Source organism: Mesoplodon bidens (genome assembly GCF_964165515.1).
Source record: "Mesoplodon bidens genome assembly, chromosome: 16".
In the NCBI taxonomy this organism is placed as follows: Eukaryota; Metazoa; Chordata; class Mammalia; order Artiodactyla; family Ziphiidae; genus Mesoplodon; species Mesoplodon bidens.
Window position 1 is genome coordinate 62,568,329 of NC_138173.1, and position 13,276 is coordinate 62,581,604.

At 37.5% G+C, this 13,276-nt stretch overlaps 1 protein-coding gene across 1 annotated transcript in view; it reads right to left on the bottom strand.

Annotated features, from left to right (window-relative positions):
- Positions 1-8,376: 8,376 nt before the first annotated feature.
- ATAD2 (ATPase family AAA domain containing 2) overlaps positions 8,377-13,276 on the bottom strand; it is a 68,453-nt gene continuing 63,553 nt past the window's right edge. The window contains exons 25-28 of the mRNA XM_081258194.1: positions 12,292-12,684; positions 10,455-10,588; positions 9,482-9,610; positions 8,377-8,688 (exon numbers count right to left, since the gene is read on the bottom strand). Coding sequence (XP_081114320.1) covers positions 8,644-8,688; positions 9,482-9,610; positions 10,455-10,588; positions 12,292-12,684 — 701 coding nt within the window. The 3' untranslated portion in view covers positions 8,377-8,643. The remainder of the gene's footprint in view (positions 8,689-9,481; positions 9,611-10,454; positions 10,589-12,291; positions 12,685-13,276) is intronic.

Sequence of the window (13,276 nt, forward strand, 5' to 3'; positions counted from 1 at the left end):
ATTTTTCTTCCTAAATAATTAAAGCAGATGCTAGTGTCTTTTTTTAAGACCCTGATTTTCCTAAATATTCACCACAGTAAATAGCTATAATTAGGATTCATCACACGTAATCAGTTTCCAAATTATTTCATGAATACATTATCTATTGCACTGAGCAACACCCGCCTTCTCCCCAAGTCAATCTTTAAGCCAGTTGAAGTTTCACAATGGTACTTGTAGCTCACAATGTCTGCATGTCCAGGGTACCCATGTTTCGCACTTTTTGATCCATTAAATGTTTTAGTCCCATATCTTTTGGACGTTTAAATCATTTTGATTTGGCATGTGCTCTGAAGGTAGTAGTATTCCAAGAGTCCTCTCACTGCATGTTAAGTGCTATTCTCTGACTCTCAGCCAGAGCTCGGATGTTGGCAGGGTTGATTGCTCAAATATAGTGATTTCAATTCCAACCTTTGCATACTAAAATTACATAGCCTAAACATGAAGCTTCCAGATTTTTCCTCTTAAAAACAGAGTAAAAACATAATTTAACATTGCTACAAGATAACTAAGATAATCTTTAAAATGGGAAGGAATTTGAAAATAAAATTGTTTAGGCTATCACAATAAATATTGAGGAAATTAATGTTGGTTTGTGAGGTTCAATAATAGTTGAGAAGACTAAAAAAATTTTATAGTTATTGTTGGGGCATTTCACATTTTTCTCCTTTACTTTATAAATGGAGCGAGTGTCTTATGTTGGATTCTTCCTAAAGCAGACTTGGAGTAAAGGCTGTGGGTAAGTGGTTATTTGGGAGGTGATGCCAAGAAGTACAGGCAGGGGAGTGAAGTGAGACAGAGAAGGGAAGAAAGCTAACAGAGTCAGTTTCAAGCAGGTTATTGCTCTGAGACCTAGGGCTCAACCTCCATGGAGAACTTAGAGACAAAGTGTAGAACACACCTCAGAGTTGTCCACCCAAGGGGCAAGGGAGCTGGGGTATTATTCACTGACTCCTACTTCTGTCTGGTTGGCAGCTATTCCCAGGGATGTTAACTTCCTGTCACTTCCAGCCTACATCCAGCATGGATCATGACAACACCCTCAGGTGGGGTTATAGATATTTGCAGGTTGCCAACCATGGCATATACCAGAATGTTGAATGCCAAGAGCCTATGAGTAGGGCACCTACAGTATGTGTTCAGGGAAAGTGATTAAGAACATGGATCTCGATCAAACAGACCTAGTGGAGTCCTGCTTCTCCCACTTACGTGTGAAATTGAATAAATTACCTAATCTAAGCCTCAGTTTCTTTATTCTGACTAAGCAAAGCTAAGAATATACAATCATTAATTAGACAGGTTTCAATCTCACTTGAAAATCTGAGATTTTCAAGTGAAAATCTGTTCTTTTTATAGCCTTGAAATTGGATAAATCTAACAGAAGCAGCTTCTAAAAATCTAAACATGATTTTATCTTTCTAAAAATTAGATGCTATTAGCTAGATCCCTCTCCTTTTCTGAAGTGTAGGCTTCCCCTTACCATAGCCCCCATGGGCCTCTATTTCTAACAACTTCATATCTTCCTATTCTGCTCTTTAATCTTCTGCTCTGCTTATCCATTACACAATCATTAAGTCAACTGATTATTTATTGTCAACCATGAACCTATTATGTTAAGTGCTAGATCTATAATCATAAAAACAAAACAAACATAGCTCCTGACTTTAAAAAGCCTATGATCTTGTGGTGAGATAAACATTAAATAAACATTAGAAAATATACAGCAAAAATTGTAAGTGTCATGTAAGACTATTAGAGATTAAATGATAGATTAACATAGGAAACTGCATTTAGATTGAGGGGGGTCAGGAAAACTTCTCTAAAACAGTTACTTTCATGCTGAGAAGTAAAGGATAGGAGTAGGAGTTAGACATGCACTGGGGAAGGGAGGGGCATTCTAGACAAAGGGAACAATACAGGAAAAAGCCCAGAGGGCTTTCCTGGTGGTGCAGTGGTTGAGAGTCCGCCTGCCGATGCAGGGGACACGGGTTCGTGCCCCGGTCCGGGAAGATCCCACGTGCCGCGGAGTCGCTGGGCCCGTGAGCCATGGCCACTGAGCCTGCACGTCCGGAGCCTGTGCTCCACAACAGGAGAGGCCACAACAGTGAGAGGCCCGCGTACCGCAAAAAAAAAAAAAAAAAAGCCCAGAGGTAGGAAAAAAGAAGTGAAAAAAGTCTAATTGTGGCTAGAGTGTCGTGAGCCAGGGGAGGAGTGGAGAGAGGAAGCTGAGAGGCAGGCAGGAGCCATAACAAGGATCTGCAATGGGAAACATTGAGTATGAAAAAATGATGGTATCAGATTTGAGTTCCTTAAAAGAATATTTTGGCTACTGAGTGGAGAATGGATGGCAGGGGGCAAGATTAGAAGCCAGACCAATCAGGAGGCTCTTGCAGTAGTACAGGCGTGTGATTTCAGTGGGTTGAGAGAGCTACTAGAGGAAGTGGAAAGAATTGAGAGATATTTGGGAGGCAGACAATCAGGACTTGGCAATGGACTGGAAGCTGAAGGGGAGGGAAGCTTGAGGTTTCTGGCTCTGGCATTTGGATGGATGCTAGCGGCATTTATTGATAAAAAGAACTCTGGAGGAGCAGCAGGTTTCAGGGAAAGATCAAGAGATATTGAACTTTAGTTCAGAAAAGTGATACGGCCTGGAGATATAAATTTGGGAGTAGTTGGTAGTATACAGGTGATATTCAAAGCCTTAAGAGCAAGGAACACCATGTGGAGAAAGAGTGCAGAGTGAAAAGAGAGCCTGGGACCAAGCTCTAGAGAACATGAAGTCTAAGGGTGGAGAAAGAAGGCCACCACAAGGGAAAAAAAAAAAAAAGGAGCAGCTCTGGAATCTGGAAAGAAAACCACATGGGTGTAGTGTCCAACAGGCAGGAGAAAAAAATTGTTTCAAAACATATACATGTTCTATCACATAGAATGGTGCTGAGACTTCCCTGGTGGCACAGTGGTTGAGAGTCCGCCTGCCGATGCAGGGGGCGCAGGTTCGTGCCCCGGTCTGGGAGGATCCCGCATGCCGCGGAGCGGCTGGGCCCGTGAGCCATGGCCGCTGGGCCTGCGCGTCCGGAGCCTGTGCTCTGCAACGGGAGAGGCCACAGCAGTGAGAGGCCCGCATACCTCAAAAAAAAAAAAAAAAAAAAAAGAATGGTGCTGAGAAAGAGTAAGAAAAAGACCAAGAAGTGCACATTTGATTCAGCAAAAAGGCAGTTACTAGTCCCCTTAGTAAGTGCAGTTTGAAGAAGCATTTTAGCAGCCAGCTATGCCCTATTCCAATCATGCCCTTCTCCCTGAACAAACATTTTTTTAAAAAGCAAAAACCTCCTTCCTTTTGCTTTGAAACTTGTAGCACTCCTATTTCCAAGGTGAGAAATTCCCCTTCATATAAAATTGATTCAGAACCTCTTTAATTTCCTTCCTCATCCTACTCTCATATGACCACCTCATCTTCTGAGGAAGACTCATCTCAAGGGGAGATGAGTTGTTCTTTCTCACCATAATTTTCTTTTTTTAAATTCTACTTTAGTTTTGGCTGCATTGGGTCTTCGTTGCTGCATGCGGCCTTTCTCTAGTTGCGGCGAGCGGGGGCTACTCTTCATTGAGGTGAGCGGGCTTCTCACTGAGGGCTTCTCTTGTTGTGGAGCACAGGCTTACATGCTCCGCAGCATGTAGGATCTTCCCGGACCAGGGCTCGAACCCGTGTCCCCTGCACTGGCAGGTGCATTCTTAACCACTGCACCACCAGGGAAGCCCCTCTCACCATCATTTAATTATAACTCCTACAATTTAGGAGGCAAGAAGAACAAAATCAGTATCACTAGGCCAAACTCAAAATGTTGGCAGGGCTGCACTCCTCTAGAGGAAGGAGGGGAGAATCTGTTCCTTGCTTTGTCTAGCTTCTGGTGGCTGGCTGCCAGCATTTTCTTGCTTGTGGCCACATGATGTCAATTTCTTTCTTTTTTGTTTTTGGGATGCGCTGGGTCTTCATGGCTGCACGCGGGCTTTCTCTAGTTGCGGTGAGCAGGGGCTACTCTTTGATGCGGTGCGTGGGCTTCTCATTGCAGTGGCTTCTCTTGTTGTGGAGCGCAGCCTCTAGGCATGCGGGCTCCAGTAGTTGTGGCACGTGGGCTCAGTAGCTGTGGCTCACGGGCTCTAGAGCGCAGGCTCAGCAGTTGTGGCGCACGGGGTTAGTTGCTCTGCCGCATGTGGGATCTTCCTGGACCAGGGCTCGAACCCGTGTCCCCTGCATTGGCAGGCAGATTCTTAACCACTGTGCCACCAGGGAAGTCCCTGATGTCAATTTTTGACTTGATGGTCACACTGCCTCCTCTTTAAAACCTGCCTCTGTCTCCCTTTCATCAGGATACATAACTGCATTTAGGGTCCACACAATCGAGAATAATCTCCCCATCTGAAGATCCTTAATTATATCTAAAGAACCCTTTCCTTTTTTGTTTTGCCATAGAAGGAAACATTCACAGGTTCCAGGGATTAGGATGAAGATATCTTTCTGGTGGCCATTTTTCAGCCTACCACAATTATGTTCAAAATATGGACTATAAAGACTGTACTCTCTTCTGCCTCCCCATATTACCTGAAAATCAAAATGTTTTCAATTGTATTCAACTCATCTCTGAAACTGGCAACTTTTCTGAATTATTATGAATATCCCCACCAATCTCCAGGGGGCTTAGGTATACTACTATGGAATTATCTTTAATATGCACTGTACTACTAATCAAGGTCTTACTAAGCCTTTACAAATATGCCTTCTAAGTCTTTGTTTTGACTTTCCTGCCTCTAGGCTGTCACTTTTCTAGACCATCTAAGAAAAGCTTTCAAGTCCATTTGACCATGCCACTTGTGTGCTCAAGGACTCAGTGGCTCCTTACTTTTTCAGCTTTTACTTCCTATAAGCAACAAGTCCTGAATTTAAAAATATTATAGTCCCCGAATTTTTCCATCTTTAAGGTCACCTCACAGTCCAAGATAGCTTCTGGAATTCCAGCTATTTCCTTTCTCCCTCCCTCTCCCTCTCTCTCTCTCTCAACAAAATGGGGCCATGTGACTAAGTTCCAGCCAGTGAGATAAAAAAGGGAAGTGTGCACAATTTCTAGGAAAGATCTCTGGAAGGAAAGGGGTGAGAACATTTTCTGCCTTTCTCTGCTTATATATATATTTAATACATATAATAATATATAAATATATTTTAAAACTATAAATATTAATTTTTTCCAGGCACCAGGTAAAAGGAAACACAGATGTGCAGAAATATATGTATAACTGAATCACTTTGCTTTACACCAGAAACTAACATAACATTGTAAATCAACTCTATGTCAGTAAAAAATAGAGTTTTTACCCCCACATATAGTATCTCTCAGCAAGTAGTTACCTTACACTCAAGTCCTAATAAAGTCCCTCTTATTATGGGGAAATCTCTCAATTGCATTACTTTGAGCAAAAATGTATTCTGTGTGTGTGTTATGTGGCAGGGAGGTTGTACTGAAGAGAAGGTAAGTGAGACTGAAATAACCTCTGTTGATCCCATGGTGTACACTTATAGGGATCCCTGATAGAAACAGTAAAAAAACAAAACAAAACAAAACAAAAAAGGCGAAGGGGGAGTGTAACTTCTCGTTCCTTAAGACTGGGCTCTATACAGTGATCTTCCTCCAGAGCTCAGTACCCAAAGAGTAATTTTACAATGGAGAAACCTGAGAAACACTGCTTCTGCCAGGTGATCAAGGTCAATCAACAGTCATAACTCACCATGATAGTAAGTAACCTTGATATGATCACTTTACTTCTGTGATCTTCCTCCCCAAAACCCATAATCCCAGTCTAATCATGAGAAAAACAGACTAATTCCAACAGAGGAAGATCTTCCAAAATATTTGACCAGTACTCTTCAAAACTGTTAAGTCATCAGAAACATCCGTTGCTGGATTGTCTTTTTCTTGTTGAGTTTTAAGGTAGTATCATATTAAATAACATAATTATATAATAATTATAGTATAGATACTATCTGCAGAAGCACTATGAAGGTTTTTAATTTTGATGAAATACCATTTATCCAATTTTCCTTTAGTTGCTAGAGTATTTTTTGTGCCATCTTCAAGAAATCATCGCCAAATTCAAGGCCATGTTTTCTTCTAAGGATTTTATAGTTTTAGCTCTTAAATTTGTCTGTCCTTTATGCCAGTACCACACTGTTTTGTGAATGTAACTTCGTTTAAGTTTTGGAATAAAGAAAGTATGAGTCTTCTAACTTTCTCTTCTTTTGACAAGATTGTTTTGGCCAGTCAGGGTCCCTTGCAGTTCCGTTATGAATTTAGGACTGACTTTCCCATTTCTGCAAAAAGGGCCATTGGGACTTTGAAAGTATTGCACTGAATCTGCGGATTGCTTTGGGGAACACTGCCATTTTAACAACATTAAGTCTTCCAATACATGAATACAGGATCTCTTTCCATTTATTTAGGTGTTATTTAATTTCTCTCAACAATATTTTTTAGTCATGAGTGTACAAGTTTACACTGCCTTGGTTAAATTCATTCCTAGGTGTTCTATTGTCTTAGGTGTTATTGTAAATGGAACTGCTTTCTTAGTTTCCTTTTTGGATCATTCATTGCTAGTATACAGAAATACAACTGATTTTTATGCTGATATTCTATCCTGAAACTTTGCGGTATTTATTGGCTCTAACCGATGTTTTGTGGATTCTTTAGGATTTTCTATATATAAGATCATCTGTGAATATGCCTTTTATTTCTTTTTCTTGCCTAATTACTATAGCCTGATTGTACTTTTAAGCAAAAAAATGAGAAAAAAAATTCTAGGTTTGCAATTTCAGCATGGTTTTGAAAGTCTACATAGGACTGTAGATATATTACTTCCCACGTCTGCAGACAGTATGTCATGAAAAGGACAGGAAGCAGATTAGTCTCTGTAGCTTAAGAATACACTTTTCAGTGTCAACAGCATTTTAAATTATGCACAGTAATAAAACAGATTTTTGCAACTGTTTTGCATTGAATTATTTTAAAATAATTAAGAAACAGAAACAACTTTGAGAAGCAGTTTTCACCTTTAAAATTTATTATAGAAGCTATACATATAAAATCCTAGTTATAAAAAATGCATCTAGAATAAGTTATAATAAACTTCACTAAAAATGAGTACGTGTGTGTGTATGCGAATCCAGGAATATACAGATACTTAGATGTTTTCAGTGACTTGCATTGCATCACGCATTACATAAGACAGTATCTACTAATTAAGGTATGTGAGTTGAGTTTTAGAAGCCTTTAAATACAATATCCAGATAAAACGACAACAAAAGGCAGTTTAACTCAGAAACTGTATTAGAATCCAGAATCTCTCATATGAGATCATTATCTCCTATTCCCCTCAAAAGAAGTTTCCAACAGAAGCTATTTCACAAACTAATAGTAGAATGTCTCCTAAAAAGAAAAAAACATGGGCGGGGGGTGGAAGGGAGTGAATATGCATGGTAGTGAATGTTTTTATTGCTTTAAGAAAGAAATTCATTTTTGGTATCATTAATACAAAATTTATAATATTTACACAATTGTATATAAAAGGTATCTATAGAATACAACCTAAACACATTTAGAAGGATATAAATAGTTTTCAAATATAAAAATTTCATGCTATTAAAAAGATGTTTAACAAAGTAGTCATTAATACATTTGTTGTATATATAATCATAAAAAATATTTAAAATTTTTATTAATCCAAATGAGAATTATAAAAAATGTTTATTTAAAAAGCATTAATTTTGACCTTCAAGTACAGAAAGGTGGTGCAGCTAGAAGTTGTTCAAGGGCCCTCCTGCGAATCACTACTCGAACACTAGCTTTTAAGTGAACAGGCGGGGACGCTAAAGGCAGATGGGAGATGGGCATTGAAGAAAACAAAGATGACAAAGGATGGCAAAGAGACAATGGTTAAATAAGTTTCTAGTCTGACACAATAAACTATTTTTAGGAAGGATAAAATTAAAAGTGCTTAAAACAAAAGAATGTCAATGTCACTAATTACTCTTAAGTGCCATAAACATTAGTTATCAAAATAACTTTATTGGGCCTCCCTGGTGGCGCAGTGGTTGAGAGTCCGCCTGCCGATGCAGGGGATACGGGTTCGTGCCCCGGTCTGGGAGGATCCCATATGCCGCGGAGCGGCTGGGCCCGTGAGCCATGGCCGCTGGGCCTGCGCATCCGGAGCCTGTGCTCCGCAACGGGAGAGGCCACAACAGTGAGAGGCCCGCATACCGCAAAAAGAAAAAAAAAAAAAAAAAAAAAAAAAAAAACTTTATTAAGAGTTGGCCACACTTTAATTACTGATAACCACAGGAATACTATACTACAGTGACTCAATGAAAATTCCAATATTTATCAGTTATCTCTGTAATTTATCTTACACATGTACATAAATACCAGAAAAGTTTAAATATTATTTACTATTTTAATCTTTTCCTTAAAGATGCAGGATTTCATCCTGCATCAGTTATGTCAGCATGACAAAGGTGAATTAAATAGGAATGGAATATAAAGAATATTTGGTACCATGACATCATGATCTGGAACAACTGAAGTTTTCTATCTCTTGCTCCATTTTCTAGATAAAGGATAGGAAGGAAAAATAGTAAGTTTCAATATGGAAAAAATCAAAGAAACATGACTCCATTGCTGGGGTTTTTTTTTGCAGTAAACAACCTTAAGGATATTATTATCCATGTATATATCTGATAGTGAAACAGAAACTTTGTTCAGTGTTTATAACTATCACATAGAATGGTATCACTGATGGGACTTCATTACTTAAACCTCTTTGAAGTAAGTCTGAGATGCTTTCATCTTACATTAAACTCATACAGTTATTAATCAAAGCACTGGTGTACATATAGATATTAATACTTTATATTTTGTAGGTACTACTGTTACATATATATTATTCTGTATAGGTACCATAGTATACTTTATTAGATATACTAAATACTATATATATTACATGCTAATAGGTATAGAGTAGATACCAGTTATATATATATATATATATATATATATATATATATAGTACTATATAGGTATCAGCCAAACTCTATTTTTAAACATTAGTACTTGAATGCCCACTATAAAGCAAGATTAAGTAAAGACAAATAGGTCTATGTTAAGTCTGTCTTAAAAAGGAACTATATATCTTCATCAATATACACACAAAATAGATTTTTCATAGTTTACAGATACTACAGTGTTCCACTGCTTATTAAAGAAACACAGACTAATTTAAGTGCTAGATTTAAAAAAGCACAGAACACAGTTATACCTAGAAATAATCCATAATCCACACATTAAAAAATGGTATTTAAAAGTTTTCATAATGTGTTAACTTCTCATATATATTAGTTTACCTGAATAAGTGTTGTTTTGTCATAATCCCTGCGATGCTGATAAATACACTGGCTGATTACAGCATACAAATTTTCCAACTGAAAAATATTGTATTCTTGACTTTTTCTAACAACAGTCTTCAAAAGATTCTAAAAGAAAACGTAAGTGTTACATATGTGAGAGAAATTCCCTGAGATATTTTAATTCTGAGGATGTGGGGGCATTTTTAGCATATAAGCCAGAGAGAAGGCAGACCAAGTCATCAAATGAGACACTGCAGCCTCTGATAGTGACTCTGACATTCAGCTGTAAGTTAATGTTATCAACATTCTATGACTCTGGCCTCTCATCCTAAAAACTACAGCTGAGGAGGTTGCCAACTTCAATTCTAGCCATACATCACTAGAGACAAATTAAAAAATAATCTCAAATTAGACTAACAGGAAAAAAGGCAACATTTTTGCAGAATATTTTATGGCACTATGAGTACATTATGATCAATTCTGTTATGTGAAATAAAAAGAGACAGTACATAAATGATGAACTACCTCACAACCTCAGGGTTCTTTTCTTACAAAAAGGAATTTCCATCCACTCAATGTTTTTTTGTCATGACTGAAATGGACTTACTGTTGATAAATTTCTGTGATTCTTCAAGTCTGGTCTTACCTTGATATTCCATTACCTCATAGTTAACCACGGTTGCATGTTTTTGTTAAGTAAAAACCAACTAAAATGGCCATATGTAATGGTCATAAAAACAATGTATGGGATCAGTGACATAGACAAGTATGTTAAAAACAATAATATCAACATACTAGCCATCTCCAACCACTGCCTTTATGAAAGTTATTCTATACCAAGTTTATCCTTTCATAAAAGATCATTATTTATTACATGCCAAATTTATACAATGTACTATTACAATCCCTCTTTTGGTGGGTTATGTTTCTAATCTGCACAATGAAAGCATTATGATCTCAATTTACATACTTTTAATCGCTCATGGTCCACAACAAGTGAGGGTGTAGGCTGAGAAAGAATTGCCAAAGCCTTTTCAACACTGATGAGCTGCTGTTGCTCTACTTGGGAACGTCTAGCTCGAGTCATTCGCAGAACACACATTTCTAGAATGAAAAAATAAATAACTATTATTTGTTTCATAGACATTTTATAATACCTAAAATAAATATTAGGCAGATTAAACAGCAGGTCATATTTACTTAGACACAAACCCCTGTTCTGGTTTATTGACTCTGCTGTAAGATTAAGATGCTGCCATTTACACACTCAAAAATTAAGGACAGGGAATTCCCTGGTGGTCCAAGTGGTTAGGAGTCTGAGCTTCCACTGCACGGGGCACAGGTTCAATCCCTGGTCGGGGAACTAAGAACCTGCATGCCGCATGGCACGGCCAAAAAAAAAAAAAAAAAAAAATTAAGGACATTTCAGAAATATTTTCTCAAATAGAGTATTTCAAGGGATCCTCAACAGATTAGACTGTCTCCTACTTAGGCATAAAACTCAGAATTTAAGAGCTGGAAGGGGCTTTAGTAATCTCGAATAGGAGTTGCAAACTACTATGCATAGGCTAAATCTGGATTTAATTAATCCATAATTAAAGTTTTCTTAGAACACAACCATGCCCATTTTACATATGTGTGTCAATGTGGCTTTTCCAGCAGGGTTGAATAGTTGTAACTGTCTGGTCCTTTACAGATAAAGTTTGCCTATCCCTGATCTAGAACAATCTACTCACTGAGAGATGAGAAAAATGAGGCCAAAGAAAGGTGAAGACTTTTCTATGGTCAACATACCTATCTGTTCTAAGAGCCAGGACAAGAACCCAAATCTCCTGACATGTAAACAGGTACCTGTCTCACTAAATAGTGTCCTTTTAAAAAAGATAATGATAAAAGAAAAAATAAACTTTGAACCTAAACAAAACATACTAAATTATACAGCCAGAGGATTAACATTTAAAATATCCACGTCGGAAAGCCTATATCCTAGACCATTCTAAGATTACTCAAACATACGAAACTCATTTTAAGGAAGTCCTTGGAAAATATTTATCTACAGCATATAAGCCACTGAAGAAAACCAGTCTCATTAACTTAGTCAATACTTGTTTTTGACCAAAATAAAGTTTTGACCCTGTTACGCTTTTTTTTGCTTTGTAAGACTAAATAATGTTTGGCTTTTCCAAAAACCAAACAAATCTAATGCCAAAGGTCCAAAAAGGTGCAGACAGGAAACAATTCTACATGAAAGACTTTGGGAGCAGGATCATTAGAATAAATATAAATAACCTTGGGCTAAACCTACAGTAGGGATAGAGGAATGATGGGGGTGGGTAACAGTTGTTCTACATCACTCAGCAAGAAATCACAAGATAAACTGCTTATCTTGCTCAAAAATGAGAGGGTATCCTGCCAGCTTTTAAAAATTGTATAGCCAAGCACTTTGCTACATGCTTTAGATGAATTACTTTATTCAATTCTCAGAATATCTTATTACCCAGCAACTATCTACCCCAATTTTGCAAATGAGAAAACTGACGCTGATGGGTCAAGAATCTTGACTGAGGTCACAAGCTACTAAGCAGTAAACTAGAGGCTCAAGTCCAGGTCTGTTTGATGCTATAGTGTGCTTTTAACAACAGTGATTTACTAGCTCAATAGTTATTAAAGATAATGCTATTTTCCCTAATTAACTCCTGTACTCTGAAAGACAAGGAAAAAGGAGTAAACTGAGATGGTAATTGACTGTTTAAGAACTTTGAATGAAACATCTTTTAAAATTAGTAAGTTGCTTGACTGAGACTTACCTTTTGCTTCATTTTCATCAGAAATATCTGTTATCTGAGAGCCAGAAGCATCTCCATTGCAAGTGATCTTATCTTTCCTCAATTCTGTACATGCTATAGTCTTTCTAGATCCTTCAAGTTGATTTTCAAAACAAGTACTTGAATTATTATTTCCCAATTCCATTTTGCTTTCAGAGGCATTTTGTTGCTTTTCATTTTCCTCCATTGAAGACTCCCCTGTGTTTCCAGCCTCATTGTGGTCTACACTTGTATCTTGATTTTCCTCTGTATCACTCTCAATTTTGTCATCTACGACATTTTGGCCATCATCTTTGGCCTGTGAAATCCTCCTTCGTTTGGTTATGGTGCCTAAGTACCATTTCGACTTTTTGCGGACTTTTCTCTTCAACTGAGCTTCAAATAATTTAAAGAAAAAGGGTAAGAGAACATTCAACAATTTTTTAAAGTCTAAGTAAGTGGGAGAAAAAAATACCTCCTGCGATATTAAGAGGAGAATCTGAGATATAACCATAGTATTGTATGGTTGGAATATACAAACAAAAGTAGAGAATTCTGTGAGAAGGTAGAAAGTGGTCAATGACCTGTCATTCTAAGGAATTTGGATTTTATCTTGAATAATTTTTAAAAAAATCAAATAACTTTAAGGAGGGCAATGACATGAATTGTCTGATGCATATATTACAAAGGTCACTTTGGCAGTAGTATAAGGAATGAACTGAAGGAAGGACAAGACTAAAAATAGCTTACACTTACTGAGTGCTTACTGTATAGTAGGAACTCTTCTAAGGCCTTTATATGTACTAACTCACTGAAATTCCACTTTAACCTGATCAGGTTTGCTACCATTATCGACATCATTTTACAGATGAAGAAACTACAGTATACAGAGATTCAACATTCTGCCTAGATTAGACGCAGTATAACCACACTGCAACCTTATGTTTGGGAGACTCATCCATACTGTTGTATGTAGTTGAAGTTTAAT